Here is a 21,759-nt window from a genome sequence, read left to right on the forward strand (position 1 = left end):
TATATAAGTTCCAAACAGTGATCAGTGTATGAAGAAGTCCCACTGAGCCGTAAGACAGCATTCTAATAAGGAGAGGTCACTTTTGGTGACACAGACGCCCTTGAGTCATCATGCTCTCATAATTAACACCTGCCCCACAATCATAACCAAGCAACTACCTACCTAACTAAATATAACCTAACTAAATTGTGAAGATATAATTCGATATCTCACAATTTTCTGGAAACCGCCTCAATCACTAAATGAGGCTGTCAGAGCGGCACAGTCTCATGCCACCTCTCATGCTGTTTTAGAGTCCATCCCAGACAAGAAAATTGCTTCAAATGTTTGGATGCTTTATTGACATGTTTCCAAAGTCATTCTATATCACATAACTGTGAAATATAAACTAGCAATACAAATATAGTAAATTCTATAAGAAAACCTATTTCTCTGGTTAAAACATAACTGCCAAACTCCGTATTTTATTACCTTTACCACCTTCACCTAGCAATTAGTAAGAAAGAGAACATCACATGTTAATATCCCAAACCTTTCTTCCAGCACTAGGGTTTCCTCTTGTGAGGCCACTGTACAAACATCTCACCATGTGGTAACTCGCACACCACCCAAGAATGGCAACTGTGAAAAATGAGGAGACCAGAATGGGTGTGCCCCTAGTTATGCCACACAGAAGTTAAGCAGGTGTGGTCAACAGTACACTAAACACCAATCGCTACCCTGATTATCGTTTCTTCTCGCCACCGTAGCATAAATGAAAACCTAACTGCAAAGTAAACCACAAATCAGGATTATTTTGGGCAAATACTATTTGGAAGACAAAATTTTGGTTTCTGGAGAGTAGAGGTATGTACAAATAAGGAGCCAATTAGCCAGGAAATTTAGAGACTAAAGCTTATGAGACAAGAAGGGTGGAATTCGACAGGAGTATGTAGAAAAGAGAATCATCTGATTTTTCTGTCTCAAGACTTGGGCCTTCTGGCTTCCGAACATACACTCATTTACAGAAAGGACACAAAGGCTCTTCCTATGGAAACACTGCTGCTAAGCCTCCTGAGACACACAGGAGAGAGTAAGTTAATAATCACCCTGCATCACTTTCCCCTTGGGACTTGGTCCTGTCCGGGAAGGACATCCTTTCGTCTGCTGATCTGAGAAATGTACTTTACAAGGACTTCATATCACCTGAGAGTAAAGCATTGACATCAGTTCCAGAAACCTAATAAGTTTCCATCAGTGTGTGTATGTACAATTGATAAGATATGCTATTGCTAATGCTCAAAGGCCAATGGCAGGAAAAAATTTAATCATAATTTATCTCCAGACTTTAAAACAAAACTTCCTTAAAACAAACTGCTGTTTTCCTTGTATGTATCCTCATGCTTTCAGCCTCAGATCACTCTTCCAGTCAATATTCACGGTGAATGATCTACTCAGAATGCAAGCAAAGGTGACTAATGCTGAAATGTAACCCTGCCTTCCCTTAGCCTCAACCATACCAGGCAAAGAGTTTCCTAAGAAACTATCAGGAGCTGAGCATATAGACACGACCATGAAACCAACCATTCAAGTATTTCTCACTAAACATCACCAAAACAGGCCATAGGCCACCAGCAGCCCCAGCTGGGATGAGGCCAGATGACCAGCATGGGCCTGAGGGCTCTGCAGAGGCTGAACTGTGCCCCAGCAAGTCATGAAGGGCCCTGGAGTCAGGCAGCAATGTATTTAGTCAGACAGGGATCGAGCTGCATAGAGGCCATGCCTTCCCTTCTCACACACAGAGTGGCAGGGTTTACCAGCCATGGGTTACAGCTCAGCCAGCTGACTCAAACTGGTATCAGGTCTGAGTATGCGTCAAACTCCTTCGACAACTTAGATCAGCAGTGTGGGAGCAGTCCCCCGCAGCTTAGCCAGGTTCCTGCCACCGCCTATTGTTTGGAATTAACTGAAACTGATTCCATCTCTTAGGGCTCTGGACAACAGCCAAGCCATGAGTGTCCTGAATATAATTCACCACTAGCAAACTATGCTCAGAATTCACTCTGGCCCTCGGCAGGAACCTCTAGAACATTGTTTTCTTCTTGTTTACTTCTAAGCTAACAGGAATGTCAGATAATGGCAGATACAATCGAAGCATTACTATTCCCTGAGTGCTGCCAGAGAGAAGGCAATGTTCCCTCAATGTTCCCCGTGTCACCACCACTCCATAGCCTAGTAGCTTCCCTACAACTTACTGAGTCCCTTCCAAAGCCATGCATCTGCTCAGGGACCACAGGTGCAGAGATTCCTGAACAAATGTATCTTCTTACAGAGTTCTTTTTCTGAAGTTGACATATTAAGTTGAGGTTTACTTGGCTCATGGCCTTGGTGCCTGGAAAGTGCAAACAGCATGAAGTTGGTATCCCAGCCAGGACTTCTGGCTATATCACAGCATGATGTCAAAGAGGACAGCAAGTGGTTACACACAGGGAGGGGTCATATCATACACCTGGAACAGAGTGAGATCAAAGGCAAGCTCTCTCTCTTTGCAGCAGTCACTCTTGAGGACACTAGCCCAGGCCTAGTGAGACCTCCTCAGTCTCCTCTAAGTCAATGACTTAATGCTTCCTGGAAGGCTCTACCTCAGAGGGCTCAGCGGCCTCACCCTCACGCTAGAACCAAGCTTCTCACACAGGAATTTCTGGAGGATGTTTCCCACTACATTCTTGCCACCAATTCTCACAGATTGGCTTTTCATGTCCCTAGCCTAGTATTCTGATACTTTTCTTTTACTTTAGAACTGTAAGACCTTATCCAAACACCTATTGTAATTAAGAAGGATGAGTCCCCACGCATATTCACCAAACCTTCAATGAGAATGAACTCATTCAGAAAGTTCCCATCAGTGTCTCGATATAGGGAGATTTAGGAAAGCAAAAATGTACAAGGGCAGGGACAACGCAGTGTGTAGAAGCTGGTACCACTGTGGCCATGAAGGCTGGGTGTCATCCTGGGGAGGGAAAAGAAGGAGAGGGACAGAGAAGAGGCGGAAGCAGGGAGGGAAGGTGAGAACCAGAGAATGTGAAATGTGTGGATTCATGTTAAGTTACCAGGGCTTCAGCTGAACGTGAAAGGCATGGGTCTAGAAACGGCGATGAAATTGTGGTTCTGAAAAAACAATCTTATTTTTCCCTGAAAACTCTAACCGATGGCATCACTCTTACAGACATCAGTGTGCATTAATTAATAGGCAGTATCGGTTATAGCATGTTTTAGGTGAGTTAAGCCCAATAAATGATATTTGCAACCAAAGGAGACATCTTATAAAGACTTGTTAATAAATGAACAAAGGGAATACCTTCAATATGGTTCTCTTCATCTATGTGTATGTGTCTGTGTGCATGCATGTGTGTATCTATCTATCTATCTATCTATCTATCTATCTATCTATCTATCTATGTTGAAGCTAATTTGAGTTTTGCTGTGATTTGTTAGAATTTGTCTGTGGCTGTGCACCGCACCGTGGCTGACTTTGCTGTCATTACTATTACTAGGGGTGAAACAGCCACCACCCTTGAATGAGTGCTGACCATGGGAAGTCTGGCAAACACTACTTCATTTAATTCTCATAAGAACTGGAAAGGTTTGGAAGAAGAATGTTGTCCTCATTTTACTGACAACTTACTCAACACTTTAGCTAGGACTGAAGCCTGGCTCACTGGACTCTAGCCCTGCACTGTCAGCCACTGCGCTGAAATCATAGCTTGATTCTCACTGTTACTTAATTCAGTAGCCAGTGCCTTTAGCTACGGAACCAGCATCTCCCTCTCACCATCCAATTCTGATTGTTTCTACATAACTGTTGTTTGTTTGTCCTGAGCCTCCATGAACTCAGCAGCTCTCTACCTAAGTGTGTGAGTCCAACCAGTATTTACTTGCTTTAGTATGTTTTCTTTAGTTGTTCATTTTAAAATTTATATAGTATTACTTATGAATCTGCTAAAGCTCTTTGAGAGTCTAAAACAGTTATCTTTAAAAAGGACAACTAACTTCTCACCAGGACGCACCAAAGAAAATCAAAAGTCTAAACAAAGCTAAGTGGACAGTGTCTGTGGAAGGACACCCAAGGGAGACTTCAGGCTTCCACAGGCATGCATGCACACATGCCATACGTGCATATAGATGCCAGACATGTATCCACTCATACACATGCATGAGCACACACACATAGAGAGAAGAAAAAGAAAATCAATAGACTTTCCTAGTCAGAGAGAGAGAGAGAGAGAGAGACAGGTGGGAAGAGCTGGGGAGAGCAGGAGAGAATAGGGGAATATCTGAATGCAGGAACTAATTCATTGGGCCTTCAGCTGAACACAAGCGGGGATCTAAAGCACCTTCCAATACCACATGCTCGTGATCATGTTAATTAAACTGCCCAAGCCATGCGTCCCTTAGTGGTTTTCCTTCACTTCTCTATTTTAGAGCGGTGATTCTCAACCTTCCTAATGCTGCAATCCTTTAACACAGTTCCTCATGTTGTGGTTACCCCAACTATAAAGTTATTTTTATTGCTATTTCATAGACATAATTTTGCTGCTGAGCAGTGTCTCAGTTCCTAAAATTATCAGAAATGTGTGTTTTTCTGATGGTTGTGACTGAGAGGTTGAGAACTGCCATTCTAGAGGAAAGAGAAAGAAGAAGAAATGTTTCTAGTACTACAACGTTTAGACTATTCAACAGGATCGTTGCCTAGTGTGATGATGAGGGCTGAAATCTCAAAGATTTTAAGATGCAGGTAGAAGGTTTAGAGGTTCAAGGCCACTCTTACACTACATAGACCTTGTCTCATAAAAACATAAACAAATCAATAAATATTTAAGAAACTGGTGTTAAGTATGCCTCTCAGGGCATAAAGTGTTAATTGGTAAAGGATGTGGCCTGAGAAAGATAGTGTTGACCACATTAATATAGTGATCTAAAAAAGGAACCAACTTACAAATTAAATTAGGAGCAACTTTTAAGATTCTCTCCCTATGGCCTGACAAAATAAGAAAATTAAGTGTCCCTACCTCTCCTTATGACTTAGAATCTCCTCCTGGCCTGTTAGTGGTTATACATATTCTGAGGGAGGAACCTGAATCAGGAGGTCACATGGTGCCTGTCACTACAGAGACGATGCCTTCTGTACACATCCAATTAATGGGAAATATTCTCAATCACTATAATGCCCAGAAGACAAGCAAAGTATTTAATCATCAACAGCAGCAGGGCCCATTGGCCTCTATGACACTGAGGGGCTGCCTACAGCTTTTGGCAAAAATAATGATTTGCATTTCATGGACCCAAGGCCCTAGTATTTATGCTAGATGGCCTCCGGTCTATTTTTTAATGTCAAACAAAAGTCCTGTAGGAGCCCTAATTCTACACCCAGCACCTGACACAACAGTAGGAAGATTATGACAGAAAGTTAAATTACAAAATATATAGGAAGCCTACAGTACTGTAACGAATGGACTTGTACAGAAATAAATCCTCACAAAACCAAGGCAGAGATGGCCTAGATGAAAAACAGTAATTTAATGGCTAGGACAACCAAAACCAATTAATTAAAAACAAAAAGGAAAGAGAAACTATGTTATACAGGAGTCTGATGTCATACAAGGCAGACCATGTAAACCTACGGCTTCCTTGGAAGGGCTGTAAGGGAAGGACCAGAGTCGCTTCCCACTGTCCCAAAGGAAAGCAGGGCAACAATAAAGAAAATAATTCCCGGGAACACAATTGTTCAATTTCAAGCCAGTAAGGGTTTATTCTGCTCTCTCAGAGTTAAGGAGCCTCAAAGTGTCCAACAGCACTACAGCTGGTCACAAGGGAAGTCACTAAACAGAGTGTCTGAAGCTTAGGCAGGAAGTTCTTCAGGTCTGAGGAAAGGGCCCTCCCCCCACCTTATGTTTCTGAGACAGTCTCACTCTGCCTCAAGTTAGCCTTTTTTCCCCATTGTGATCTTACCACAAGCCTGTGCTGTTACACCTAGATTTTTGAGAAAAAGAATGATTATCACTAACAATACAAATAGTGTTGATGTCATGTGCAAAACCGGGCTTGAGATCCAAGAATAATGACTCTAAAATCATTTCTTTGTAGTGGTATCCATTAAAACCCTAAAGTGAGAACAGTAAAAACAGCATATTCTGAAAAGGAGACTCTTGGGAGCTGCTTCATAATTGGTTCATTTCATCCAAGAATGGATATATAGATGGTTGGAATAAATGTATTTTTCAACATCCTTTGTGCTTAGGCGTGACCATGTTCTATTCAAAGAAAACATACAAAGACTCACACATACAAAGACTCACATATTAATACAACCTTCCACACAGTGTCTTTTGCATATCTGGAATACAGACTTGAAGGTTAGCTTTGAATTAGTTATTGTGAGCATCGAGATAGAGAATCCTGCTAATCACAGCTGAACATCAAAGTTACCCTGGCCATGGGAGCTAAGGTCTATCCTGCAACCCTGTGGCTCTCCATACTCCCTCTGCTGAGCTCTGATCTTCAATGATGCTCAAACGTCAGCCTCCACCTTCTTTCTTCTGTCACTTTTATTTCTCTGACTTGTAAACAAGTCAGATTGTATCTTTAGCATGCATACCGGACATGGACACACACACACACACACACACACACACACACACACACACACACACACACACACACACTAATTGCCCCATGTGATCCTCCTTTATTGCAACCTAGCTTCTGGAGAAACCCTGCCACAGGGCAGACCATTTAGATGATGAAGCCCAAGGATGTGAATTCAGAGTGTGATGCTAAGCACAAAGCCAAAGAAGCAGAGTGGCAGTGGCTGGATCCCACCTGCCTGGCACCTGCATAGGAGGCGGGTGCATGTGGTTAGGAATCCCAGCTGTGACCAGCAAACACTTATGTTCCAGGTACTTTGTCCTAGAAGCAGGAAGTACATGGGAGGAGAAACTGAGTTAATTTAACATGGGTTCTGCAAGAAAACATTGCTACAATATAGGAGAAACTTGGCCGGCACAGATGGCTTGGTAGCTAAGACTGCATACCATTCTTGCAGAAGACTATAGTGCAGTCCCCAGCACCTGCATCGAGTGGCTCATAACTGCCTTTAACTCCAGCTCCCGCACATCTAGCACTTCTGTCCTTCTGTAGTCATGTGGACACACGTACACTAAGGCACTGATACATTGATTAACAAAGCTAAAAGACATGACAGCCCTTGGTGCTGCACCTTATTTGAAGATATGAACATGTATAAGTCTTTAGGAACACTTTCAGTCATTGAACACTCTGGTGCTGACAAAGATCTAACAGCTTCTCCTTGTGGTCACATTCATACACAGGTCATTATCCTCTAATCACGTGTCCCTCAGCCTGGACAGCAAGTGACCCCCTAAGTAGGAGATGTTGACGACAAGAAGTGGCATATATCTAGAGAAGGCTTGTGCCACTTTAAACATTCTGTTTAACTGCACAACCTAGTCTTGATTGACAAACAGCCATTCTTAATTGCTTCTAATCTGAGCTCAGTCACAAGCTCTGTGACTGGTCATTTAACCTCCCTATACCTTCATGTCCTACCCTGTAAAGCGGGGAGAACTTCTTTCTGGTATGTATCACTGTGGAAATTCAATAAACTCATGCATAACTGTTCTGGTAAGTGCACTTTACCTGGCCATCACTGGCAGCAAGTAGCCAGCGGGCATCAGAGCACAGAACCTCTACGAGGGCTGAGTACTCCATTCTATGAAAAGGAATCTGTCTGTTTTCATAACTTTTCCTGTAGGAAAGAAGGTTTACCTACAGCAGACTGAGGATACCACTCCTTCTTAAGGGGCTCCAAAGTGAGGTCCCTCGCTTATCAACTGCTGGTCATTCCCACCTCCTGACTGTACAGCCCTCACTGCTGTATGCAATGGATGAGCGCATGTGCAAGGTTCTCTCTGAGCACACACTGAGCATGGTGCAGCAACCTGGGACAGTTACCAACATCAGGCCATGGAGATCTTTCCATTTAGATACTCGTTTATGGCAACAGATTGAGCAGATGCCCTATTTGGACAAGAAAGAAGATGCGGCAATGCTAATTTTTTCTTCATAAATCCTATAGCAAGCAGCTTGTTCATAGGTGGCCACTATGGCTGACATTGGGCCCTTACCTCCTGTCTCTCCATAAACTGTCCCTTGGCTTCTTCAGGGTTAGTTCTTCCTAGATCTCTGTGATGGCTAATCTTGATTTCAACTTGGCTACACCTGGAATCAACTAAGGACCAAGCAACAGAGCACGTCCATGAAGGATTGTTTTGATTGGGTCATTTGAGGTGGGAAGACCCACCCTGGTTCTGGGCCACCTTCTGGTGGCAGCCCACATGAGAGGACATGGAAGAATGAAGCTTTTCCGTTTTTGCCTGCTCATCCTCACTCTCTCTGACAAGTTCGTGCACCCTGCTGCCAAGGCACTCTTCTCTGGTGTTACAGTCTCAAGGACTGAGCAACCATCAGATTCTTGGCCTTTCCATCAGGAAACAGCTACTGTTGGGACTAGCCAAATGGTAGCCTGTAAGTCACTCTAATAAACCCCATATATAATTATTCTTCTGTTCCTCTAGAGAAACCCGATCAATCCTTCCTTTTCTCTCCTCCTCCCCTTTCTCTAATACACACGTGGACTGTCTGCTGTTCAAATGCTTCCCTACACACTTACACGCCTTGTTCATCTCTGGACCCCACAGCTCCTACAGCCTGCTGCATCCCCAAACCCTGATCCTCGCTCAGGATGGAGCCAGTCCTCTTTGGTCCACAGCTGTATCAGCTTCTGTGCGCCCACCCTGGGAAATGTCTTCCTGGGCACTGCTTTCTAGAAGCGGAGCCCCTTTAGCGTGTGCTTTCTTCCATTAAATTAATTTGGATCCACACAGGATAGGGATTTTGGCCCCAAACACCTTTGCAGTTTCTCAGCACCAGCCTGAACATTTTTCTGTCTTCCAACTTCCTCTGAAAGCAAATCAGCACACGAACCTCATCTTCATTCAGATTCTCTGTATTTGGGCAGAAGGAAGCCACCAGATTACCTGCCAAAATGTCACATGAACAGTACTGTAGTATCGGTCCCATGCCCGATCTGCCAAAGGGGTCAGGCCACTAGGGGAGGCAGGATTCGGGGAAGTTGACCATGCTTACCCCATTCTGCCACTGGGAGGGTGTCGGGCAGTGGGAAGCCATGGGACAACACCCAGTGGGTGGAGAAGTACTGTCTGTGGTACAGGACACAGCAAGAGCTGGTTGGGGGTCCCCGAACCTGCAAGGAGGTTGGCGCCTTCTGGTTCTCAGGCTCTTAGGCATCCAGAGCCTAAGGAGGGGCTTGGGGGCATAGCCCTTATATGACTGATGGCCACAAATCTATGGAGGGCTGTGGCTAGAGACCACCCTGGTTTCCTGGGAGTCAGGTGAAACATCTACCCTCCCTTTCAGGGTCACCAGGGTTTCAAATCTCCTCAACTGGGAACCAGGCTGCCTTTCAGGGTCCCACGGCAGTACCTAGCCCAGCTATCAACAGAGCCCCTGTTCCTCTATGAAACTTATGAATCAGGCCCCACTGCCCATGTTTCTTTCAGCATTCTTAGCTTCCCAGCTCCACCAGAATGGCCCTTTAAGCTCTTCTTCCAATGGCTTTTAAACAAGCTCTTCTACGTTCAGCCCGCAAACCTTTCTAGTGGCCCAAGAACCACAGTCAAGTTAATCATCGTAGGGCTCCAGGTCCTGGTCCCAATGCCCATCTGAGCATCTTTTCTGTTTTTATGCTGACAAAACCAACTTAAGGAACAAAGAATTTATCCTGGCTCACAGGTCACGGTGCATTTCGAGTTGGTCACATTACACATGGAGTCAGAAACAGCATGACTGCAAGCTGCTGCTTCCCCCCTTTCTCCATTTAAAGTCTAGACTAACAGTGGATAGTAGATCTCCCCACCTCTTTGAACTTCAAGAGTTGGTTCTCTGCTTTAAATAGGTGCATCAGGCTTGCACGGAAGACATTTTTCACACACTTGCTGGCCTGACCATGTATTGAGCTCAGACACCAAGGAGCTAAATTTTATATCCACACGTGCCTTTACTGCCTTCAGTCGAAGTGAACAGTGCACATTTTGTCTCCTCACTATCTGCTGAGCCCATGCTGTGGTTTCCATTGCCCGGCAGCAGAGCACACTGCAGACCAGGTGCACAGCACACTGCAGACCAGGTGCACAGCACACTGCAGACCAGGTGCACAGCACACTGCAGACCAGGTGCACAGCACACTGTAGACCAGGTACACAGCACACTGCAGACCAGGTGCACAGCACACTGCAGACCAGGTACACAGCACACTGCAGACCAGGTGCACAGCACACTGCAGACCAGGTGCACAGCACACTGCAGACCAGGTGCACAGCACACTGCAGACCAGGTGCACAGCACACTGCAGACCAGGTGCACAGCACACTGCAGACCAGGTGCACAGCACACTGTAGACCAGGTGCACAGCACACCACATTAGTCAAAAGCATTGCTGAGAGATCTTACAGTCTGGCTTTGCATGGAGTCCTGTTGCTAACTGCATGACCTTGGACTAGCTTTGTCCTTGAAGATTAAAATGTTAATAAATGCAAGGTTCTTGACATACAAGTGTGTGCTGAAAAGTGTTCAGATATTGGTTTTAATGTTATCAGATTATCACATGGATTGCTCTTCTTACATTTGCTTTGTTTAATTAATATTGGAACCAGAATAAAAATCACAAGCAGAAATAAGAGTCTCATCCTATACCTCATAAGTTAATAATTGCAGATTTCAAAAAATGTAATCACTGCCATCCCCTTCATTCTCACCTGAAACAATGTAGACTAAACACATTTGCATTGTCCACAGGGCTAAGCTTTGGTGTAATCATGAGACAACATGCAACTGGACTTCAGAAGAGACACTTATTACACACACCCTTCTTCACAGATCTAGGCTCACAGCTGTACTTCAGAGGCATAGTCCTGAGGCAGGAAAAATGTACCAACATTCAGAGATGACACCCTTTTGTTGTCTGAGAGGATAATGCAATCGTAAAACTATAAAGTGACAGGAATGGTGTGACAACTTCTCTTTAGCAGACTAGAAGGAACTGAGAAGCCAAATCAATAGACAACACACTCATTTATTTACAAATGAACTGAACTTGTGTTTGCAACATCTTATGGTATTAAAACACAGGATACAAAAGTTTACCCAGCATGCACTTCTCCAATTGTGGATGGAGCACACACTGCAAAAAAAAAGTCAATGTGTTTTTCTACTGACACTTGTTCCAATAAAATATTTACTGTGCTAAAAATTTTTAACAAGACAACAAAAAGAAAGGAGAACACCATTTTGTACAGCAAAATGACAAAGATAAGCTAGCAAACAAGACGTTGGGACAACAAAATAGTAGCCTAGTGAGAGACATCATAAACAGCATAATCCAGGAAAGCCAGAGAGCATGTCTGAAGACATGATTTCAGAGGAGCTTCTTCCGAGAGCACCCATACATCTGGAAACGCACCGGGAGACTGAATCCTTGCTAAGCTGGTCTTTTACTCTTTCTTATTCAGGTTAGTTTATTTCCCTCCTGCTTTTGAGATAGGGTCTCATTCTGGAATCTAGGCTGGTCTTGAAATTGTGGCAATCGCCCTCATACACACTGAGATTATAGATGTAAGTTACTATAAGCAACCACCACTTTTATTTCTAAGCCATTAGCAACAACACTAGATGAAACAAGGTGGAAAACACACACACACACACACACACACACACACACACACACACACACACAAATTTAAATGCTTCATCCTTTTTTTTCTACCATGTTCTAGTAATGAACACTTGGGTAACCCACCCTAATGATAGGAAAGAAAGATAATCCAGAATGTGGATGGGTTAGCATGATTCTTTCTAAGAGTCTGGAATGAAGAAAAAAAATGCACCTGGCATTCTTTATAACAGGCTCCAAAGTCAGAGAACCCTATTAACAGTTACATAACATAGTAAAACATCATCATCACCACCACCACCACCACCATCATCATTATCATCACCACCACCACCACCATCATCATCATTATCATCACCACCACCACCATCATCATCATCATCAACAACAACAACAACAACAACAAGAAACCCAAACTTCCTCAAATTGGGGAAAATACAAAATTGCACAGGGGAAAAAAAAGTAATGACTTATATTTTTAAAATCTCAGGAACATACTATGAAGTGAAATGTAGGTGTTCTTACTAAAATATGAAAACAAACTTTCTAAAAAGTTGTGTTTATTGCTTTGTTCAACAGTTCTCTTCCATATTCCTCCAAGGTCCACTCTGTGTTTCAAGAAACCATCAATTCACTTAAATCAAAGTGTCTGCTGGGTTCATACATCTGAATAGACTTCAAGTCATAGGACTCTCTGCTTGTGGCCAGCTGTTTTAAATGAGCATGTTAAGTAATTTAGACACTGGTTTTTTTGCAAAGGCTGCATGATTTAATAAATTCCCATATGCCTCAACATGTGCCAAGCCTACCCGGTTATCTTCAGTGCAGCTGCTGTTACAATAATAGCGGCCAACTTTCAAACAACTGAGGAGAATAATGAATACGCTATGAGCTGGCTCTCAGGTAAACTTAGATTGCTCCCAGCTAAAATGTAGGCCATTTTCAACTGTAAAAGAAAATTAATTAAAAAGAGTTCACCTCCACTGTGTGAGAAACAGGGCTCAATAAAGCCCTTTGCACTTGTAGCTTCAAAGCCTGCTTCTGGTAAACTCGTTATATTGGTGTATTCCAAACTTAATGCTAGAGGTTGTGGTAAAGGCCAGCTTCGTGAGGAGAAAGATTGGGAAATGCCTCATCCCTCATTCACAACACAAAGATCTGAGAGGCTCACAAGGTTGAACGAAGAAGTAGGTGTCGTCCAGTCCTTAAAGACTCATTACAAAAGCCTCCAAAAATGTTAGGGGAAATGAAACACACAAATCTACATGCATGGAGTTGTCAAATAATACTTAATCAATAAAAAATAAGGGAAAGAAAGCAAGAAAAAGCTAAAAATACACCAAGCACACCAGTTTCTATCAGGATGATTTAGTGATCAACAGCGGGACACAAATCAGAATGTATGAACCTTTCTAAGAATGACAGTGCCGGGTTGGGGATTTAGCTCAGTGGTAGAGCACTTGCCTAGCAAGTTTGAGGCCTTGGGTTGTACCCAGCTCCAAAAAAAAAAAAAAAACAAAAAAACAAAAAACAAAAAAACAGAATGACAGTGCCACACTAAACATTAATAAATACCAGACAAAATAATATTGTCAGTCTCAGAGTAACTTGGGGACTTCAGTATTCCTAAAATATGTGTAAATTTATCTTGCATAAAGATATGCAGTTTTTAGTGGGGTAAGACTAGCAACCAGTATAATATTCCATCTATTTCCAACTGCCCATAATAACAATATTATTTCCTGGATGGAGGAGGTTCCTTAAAGGGGTTTGACAAGCCGTCTTCACGAGAGAACAGAGCTCCTATGTGTTGCCTTCATGAACAGAGATGGGCTACTTTGCCCTAGTCGTATGGTTCTGATGAATTTTCTAAGACCATGCAAGGAGTGTTTCATTCAGTGAGAATGATTTATTTTGTAGAGTACCCGAGGTTTTCTCAGTACTCACGTTGGCTTTGACTCAGTTTCCCACTGTATTCTACCTATTACCTAACTGAGAACTTCACTATACCGGTTTACTTCTGTCCTTGCTGTATGGGGACAATGCTTAGTCAATTTTAAACTCCCGTGTGGATGCAGACTGGCTACCACCATACTTCATAGTTTCCCATAGAAACTGAGATTATGAAATTAAGCACATGTGTGGATGGAGTATATTCTCTAGGCATCCTTAGTACCTAGATTTGCCAAGGATCTCTGGGGTCTATGATGCCGAAAACACTAAAGGACCCTATTAGAGCTCTTGGTTTTAAGATCTCTAGCTAGTCAGATTAGCCTTAGGAAAGTACGTAAATGCCACAGATACCTGAGACTACAAGGGAAAGTCTCAGAATTTATTTTGTGAAAAATGGCAAAGGATGACTTTCTAACATCTTAATGGAACTCATATCTGACCTCTATACAGCTCATGGAGGCTACTGAAAATCTTCAAGATGTAACACAGTCAACAGATCTGTCTTCAGAGCAACACAAAAGGCCAGAACTTGCTATGGCACTGTTGCCCAGTTTGGTTACCAGAGTAATTCCCCCAAACAACTGGGTCACTACTTGCACAACCCAGGTAGAGCAGAGGTGTTGAGGCCTTAGTCTCATTTCAGCACAGGAACCCACAAAAAGCACATGAAAGGGATTCCAGTCTATTCTGTACAGAGGATGTTTGCCTATACTAGCAAAATAGCATATAATGTGCCCAAAATATGCATACTCTTTTGCCACTGAAACATGAAATGTAGGAAATTTCACAGGAATTATAATTAACTTGGTATTTGGGAAACCTTCTCCAGTATCACAGTGTTTGTAAGGATTTTATTACATGAGACAAGTTTACCTACAAAAGCAAATGGCATAAAAACCCACGTTCTTTATCTTGGGCCAGATCTACTCAAGATCCAGGAGTATAGGAGATAGAAAGGCTTTTCGATGATTCTGTGTTACTTTGAAGGCTGCATACGCTTAATGCTACAATTATGCAATCCTGGAATAAATATACTTCCTATTCCTGATATGATTATTTGAACAATTAGCCATATTTGTTTGAATGTACCCTAAATGTCTTTATTATCGGTGATTAGAATAATCAAGGCCTGCCTAGAGGTGGAAAAAAATTGAAAGACATGTTAAGAAAGATGGGAAAAGGAAAAGGGAGAAGATGGGAAAGAGTGTATGCCATAGAAATTAGTGAGCAATTAACGGTGGAAAAAATAATTGCTTACAATTTGTATTAAGCAATCATACCCATGTAGGACAGCGGCATGGCGCAAGAGCACATAATTACGAATAACGAAATGGAAACAACAGCAGTGGGGGTAAAACATCAATTATAGGCAGTAGAGAGGACCACAGCACAAATGTGCCAAGAGAAATGACACATTCCCAGAGGTGATGGTGGTGCCCTAGACTTGAGGAGGGTCTAGGTGACCGTGGCCCCACCTCTGTTTCCTGCCTGGTCTAATCACAGAATGCATTTCATGTTTGGAAGAGAGATTCTGAAGGACATAATTATGGACTGCAAGTGTTTTTCTGTGGAAACAAAATTATCATTCATGTCTGCGATTGTGTAAATATGCCTTAATTTTGGTCAACAGCAATCTGAACTGAAGAAAACAGAATCTTCCTGCCTCGCTGTCAACTGCAAGTTAACTACAGGGAGCAGTGTGTACGAGCAAAGGCATTCCAGAAGCTGTGGAAACCCTAGTCGGGGGAAACTGATCCACTCTGCGGTGACAGATGTGGTTCCGTCCTCCATGTTAAAGCCAGCTCACAACTGACCAAGGCCACATGAAAGGAGAGGTAAAGGCTACAGAAGGGAAGTCAGGTGTTAGGAACAGGTCAGGTATGAAAATAATCACAACTGGGACTGCCTGAGGAAGGCGGGCAAGCTTACACAAATCACCAGACACTGTACACTCACGGACGGGGAGACGGAACCACATCAGGGGCCCCACGGAAACGAGAGGCTCTGAGAGCTTCCGGGGCTCGCCCTCTGCCAGGGACCTTAGCTGTGAGGAGCCTAAGGGCTCCACCACGCACCTCAGGAAGGAGGAACAAAAGCGCTATTCCTAAGTGACAGCAGACTTACTTCTCCTTGAGAAAATCCACAACTCTTTTGAAGTCGGCCACGCAGTACTCTCTCTTCATGTCCATGAGCACACTGTCAGAGGCAGACTGCACCGGGATGTGGAGAAAAGCGTAGACTCTGGGGTGGTTGAGGATTTTTGCCATTTCCTGGGAGATGACAGGAGACACAATCATCGTTTTAACAAAGCTGAGGCAGCGCTTTCCTTCAGAACTACACGTGTAAGGGCTGGGGAAGAAACACTCAAAAAATGGCCTGCTCCTGATGACACTGAAGGCAGCTTCAGTGGGCTGTTCCAAGGTGACAGTGGGTGTCTCGTGTAACTGTCAGAGGCTTCCAGGGAGGATTACTTACTCTTCACTGTCTCTTGCACAGTCAAGAAAAAAAAAAAAAGTGAAATCAGATAGAGCCAAAGAAAGGTATTTTTGAGAGCTTCAAAATTAACTAGCATTCCTTTCTCACAAAGAAGTTTTGTATTCTACTTGGTGAGATCTCATGAATTTGTCTACTTGAATACAGAAAAATTTCATATTGAAGTTCAAAGTGTACGTTTTGAATACCGAAGATAAAGAGGACCCAGAGTTCTTTCTTTCCTTTAAAAAAGTTTTTGTTTTTTAAATTCAGTTTAGTTACTGATAATAAGTTTCAAGTATTTACAATGGGAAAGTCACATGGCCAGGTAGGAAAGAGAGCCAGCCCCCTGCTGTATGCGTGAGAGTAAAAGGCAGGAAGGGGTGGACAGGAAGGGTGAAGTGGAAGAGACGGACGGAGTCTGTGCTGCTCTTCACCAGCGTGTGCAGTGGGGTCTGCTTCTCCCAGGAGAACAGTGCGGCACCTTTCAGGGTTTTCATTCTGCCCGGTTTCCTTTCTAGTCTTAGAAGAGGTTTAAACCAGGCTTGCAGAATTTGTTTCCCTCAGGTTTGCTTTCTCTACCTTTGCAGCATACAAGGTCCCCCTTCCTCACCCTTTTCTCTTCATCCTCCCTCCCACACCTCGGTCCATCCTTACAACAATGTTCTGAAGGAACTCACGGGGTCAAACAAACAGCTAACGCCTCGCAGTGGCCGTTCAGTCACTCTCAACTCCGTCGCACACGCACCAGTCCTGCTCCTTGCTACCTATTTCCTTCCCCTGGCTGAACATCAGCGATCTCACCGAAGCACAAGCAGAGAGGTGAACTCCAGTGAGCCGCCTTCTCAGTGGAAGTGTAGCTAAGTGCATATCACCACAAAGTGCATATTACCAAACAAAACTAGTCACAGCTACCCTTGCTGTGCGGGGCCTCTCCTAGGAATCAGGAAGTTCACACGCCTGGCTGGGGACAGACTGCCAAGAGCTGGCGTTTCTAATGAGGTAACGAATTAGCCAGATGCAGCGCCATGGTCTCTGGGACCACAACTTACTGCTCTGCAGTGAAAATGTTGGTCCTCAGCTGTGATTCCCTACCTTTCTGGCTTCTCCATACCAGAGAGAAAGGTCCTTAAGAACTTTTGTCTCAGGTTGGGATTTAGCTCAGTGGTAGAGCGCTTGCCTAGCAAGCACAAGGCCCTGGGTTGGTCCCCAGCTCCAGAAAAAAAAAAAAAAAAAAAAAAAAAAGAACTTTTTTTTTCTCAAGGGGCAGGACTCAAAGGTTTAGCTATTCTTGGACACATCTACTGAGGTGAGAAGAAAGGTATTGGAACACAATACGGTTGTAAAATGGAGTTACTTTCGCAGTTTCTGTTTCTGGAATTCCGCATCTGTGGAATGGGGATGGGAATAACACCCCTTCACAGAGCCACTGGGCTCGTGTTAAAAGGCAGTAAATAATCCAGATAGGCTTCAACAGTGAGACCACTACACATAAAGGGAAAATACAACACATAGAGCCCTACCACGGGATCTAAGGCTGTTCCACCAGGACAGAAGAAATGCACTTCCTGAAAGCACATGGCTATGAGGAGGGCACAGCTCTGGGCATGACTTGGTCCTAGAACATGTGCCATATTAGAGAAGAGTCGTCAGAAGGCAGTGGAAAGGTGGCGGCTCGTTTCCTCTTCCCTTCCCACATAAGCTTCTCTGCTAGCAGGCGTCCTCCGTCTGATGCTACACACTTCACAGATTTGCAATGTTAGGCACTGGGGCACAAAATCAAAACAGCCAGACGCCCCTCCATTAAAGCCGGTGTTTCATGAACTGGGGAAGCACCACACTGACGGAAGAGCTTGCCTACAACACACGAAGCCCTGGGTTCCAGCCCCAACACCACATAAAACCAGGCAAGATGGTTCAGGCCTCTAATTCCAGCATTCCAGAGGCGGAGGCGAGAGGTTCTAAGTCCAAGGCCATCCTCAGATACACAGTAATATCAAGGTCATTTGTGAGCCACATGACATTCCAAAAAGATTCTTAACAATGCCTGCGTTCTGCCACTTCACAAGAATCCCCAACAACACAGATTAGTGAAACCACATTTTCTGTTTTTCTTCTAGTTCCCCCGCACCGCCTTCGGTGCTCTTGATGAAGGACAACCTGTGTTTCTTCCCTTTTCAAACACTTCCTTCATTCCGGTCTCTCAGCAACCAGACCCCAGTGCTATCGAAGTGGTCTGATAGTTCTGTCTGGAAGGGATGCAAGAAATCCAAGACTGAAAGCTACACAAGGGTAGGGGTTACCTCTGCTCTTGTCTATGTATGCCAACAAGGTTCCTATGACACTAACGACCCTTAGAGACTGAAGTATAGAGCATACGCTGCCGAGATGGTAACTGTCCGACACTGACAACCTCAGATCTTAGTTCAAGTCCTTGAAAATCAGACTGTGGAAAGCAGCAGCTGAGTCTCTACAGATCTGCTCTGATCTACACACACACACACACACACACACACACACACACACACACACACACACACACACACAATCTAATACCAACATATACACAGTTTGCATTTGCAAATAGCTATTTTATGGACACATATTTTATGAACATATCACATACACATATATGGACAGCATATATTAATAGAGAGAATGTGATGTTTAGAAGCATGCTTGCATAATAATGAAATTAAAAAAGAAAATATCTACATTCAATGGGAGATGTACTTTGATTAGTATTGAATCAGTTTGACAAAAGCAGATCCACAGGCATCAGCTTGCTTTAATTTTTGGAATGAGAGAAAGTATACATGAATGTGTACAAAATTTAAACCCAAGACTACAAATCTGCCCCTAGAGGTTCAGCTCTTAACCATAACATACAACCCAACGGAAGGAATCTGCAGCCCACTCATTGTGCTGAGGCTCACCAGGGAAACTCAGAGCCCAGACATGGGGCCTCGGTTCACCAGTGGAACTTTCAGTCCAATGCATACAGCTTAAATTTACCAAAGACCAATGGAGAATTTTGTTCTGGTGTAGTTCTCTGTGTAGCTGGGGAAGAGTTTACACAGAGGCACAGAAATATGAGGGGTATAGTTACACACACACACACACACACACACACACACACACACACACACACAGCATACATATATGAATGCCTTTGTGCTTTGAAGAGCTCGGGTAGCAACCAGCGTAAAAATACTATTTCAACATGAGTTCATTTATAATTTAAGAGTTGATATGCCAAAGCTGATCACAATAAGAAGGCAACTATTTGACAAGGTGGGAGTGAAGAATGGCTAACCAGATCAATAAGCCAGTGTTTCTGTCTCGTGCTGTTATATGGGGCTGTCTTCTTAGAGAATGGAAATTATATCCATGTTTATTATTTATTTCTGAACTCAAAATATCAAGGAAAAGCAATATGCTGAATGCAAAAGGTTCAAACTTAACAGGCAATCTAGTGATTTTTGTTACCCTGCAGTCACCAGTGGGTGCCTGGTTTGAATATCTATACCACACACTCATGTGTGAGTGTGCAAATAAGATATGAGCTGGAAAGATGGCTCAGCAGTTAAGAGCGTGTATTTCTTTCCCATGGGATCTAAGTTCAGGTCCAGTTCCCTGTTCTGAACTCCCCTGCATGTGCACTTGTGTGCATGGAACACACCTAGATATATCATTACAAATGAAATAAATCTCTAAAGAAAGCTGTAAGGCTAGATATGAATGAGAAAGTGTGACGGGCATCCTTCTGTGTCTGCATCGCCACACTCTTACCTCATTTCCATCCACTTCCTTGCACGTTCAATAATTTCATTTTCCTTTACAGCTGAATAAAATTCCACTGTGTATAAATGCCACACTTTATTATCTATTCATCAGCTGATACACATCTATGCTGTTTCTATAACCTAGCTATTGTGAGTAGAGCAGAAATGAACCTGTTGTTTTACTGTGGTGATATTTACATTAGTCATTTTCATTATGCATACAGTTCAGTGTCATCAAGTATAGCCACAAAGTCATACAACTGTCACATGCTATCTATCGCCTCTAAAACTAAAACTGAGCACATTGAAGATCAACACTGCATTTCCTTCTCCCTGGGCTCTGGGAAACACCTTTGTCCTTTGGGTCTATGACTCTGAGGACTCCAGGCATTCCATATACATGGAAGCACACAGTCTGTGACTGCTGTTAGCAAATTTTATTTTGCAGAATCTTCCATTGTTCCTTTCTGTAGCAATTTACATATTTGCCTTTTCTTGCTTTTAGGTGGCTGATGGCTCTATTGCCATGTCAGAGGACATCGTACAGATTCCAGGCACCCTTTTTCCTACCCTGCAATTATACCACATATTCTCATACCCAAAGGCTATAAATGTAAATAGAATTTTATTTCTCTATTTCCTTGATCTCTAAATTATATCCCAATCAAGTATCAAAATGTTTAAAGGCAAAGTTACAATATATTTGATCATAAAAACAAGTGGCCATACAACCTGTTTACATGATTCTTTCCAGTGAGTACTGCGACAATTGCAAGAGAATGTTCAAAAGAGCAGTGCCCCAGTGCTAAATGAAGCCATTCCGGAGTCACCTTCAACACTGGCAAAGTCATGTGCACCCCCACAGAAGAGAACCTGGAACATATTTCATCCATGGCTTCATTAATACCGTCAGAGCAGCATTGAGTCAATCAGCAGAGCCCACATTTCCTCTCAGCAAGTGAGCAATCAATCACCATAATAGCATCAGAAAGTGAACAGGGGCAATCCCCAGTCTCAGTGTCCCAAATGGAAAGGACTGGATATTGTGAATGGATTCTAATTTATATATGAACTATAGCTTCATTGAAACAGGATGTTGGATTTTACACTACAAAGAGTTAATGTTTTCAGAATTTGCACTAAAATAGGTTATGGAAAAATGTCTGTCCTAATTAGCGTCTACAGAAACACTGGAAGACCCCAGCACATCTTCTTCATCTTCCTGCATCTCAGTGTCAGGGCGGAGACCACACTGCACATTATAAAGATAAAAATACACATCTCCATACTAATGTCAAAAGGCTAAAAGCTGAAGATGCACGCATGCGCGTGTGCACACGCACACGCACACGCACACGCACACACACACACACACACTGAGAGAGAGAGAGAGAGAGAGAGAGAGAGAGAGAGAGAGACTCATTTGACCTGATACCGTCAGTGTTTACAATATGTTCACGTTATTTCTCTGCTCTCTTAAGAAATGTGAAGTAGGACAGAGGTAGGGAAATGTGGCGGTGGGGGTGGGTCTGGGAAAAACCAGAAGGAAGGAATGAGGGCGAATAGAGTCGGAAATCAATTTTAAAGTCTCAGAGACTAAAAATGTTATCTTACAAAAGAAATCAAAAGTAAGTTCTAGCATTCCGACTATGCCAATGGTTGCATAAATCTATGTATATTAAAAAATCACGTGGCTGAACAAAAACCATCAGCTAATTTCACAAATAAAATAACAAGCCTAAC

At 43.2% G+C, this 21,759-nt stretch overlaps 1 protein-coding gene across 1 annotated transcript in view; it reads right to left on the minus strand.

Moving 5' to 3' along the window:
- Cdkal1 (CDK5 regulatory subunit associated protein 1 like 1) overlaps window positions 1–21,759 on the minus strand; it is a 267,428-nt gene that overhangs the window by 60,300 nt on the left and 185,369 nt on the right. Inside the window, exon 7 of the mRNA XM_032884235.1 lies at window positions 15,884–16,029. Within this exon, the coding sequence (XP_032740126.1) occupies window positions 15,884–16,029 (146 nt within the window). The remainder of the gene's footprint in view (window positions 1–15,883; window positions 16,030–21,759) is intronic.

This window comes from Rattus rattus, chromosome 14 (assembly GCF_011064425.1).
Source record: "Rattus rattus isolate New Zealand chromosome 14, Rrattus_CSIRO_v1, whole genome shotgun sequence".
In the NCBI taxonomy this organism is placed as follows: Eukaryota; Metazoa; Chordata; class Mammalia; order Rodentia; family Muridae; genus Rattus; species Rattus rattus.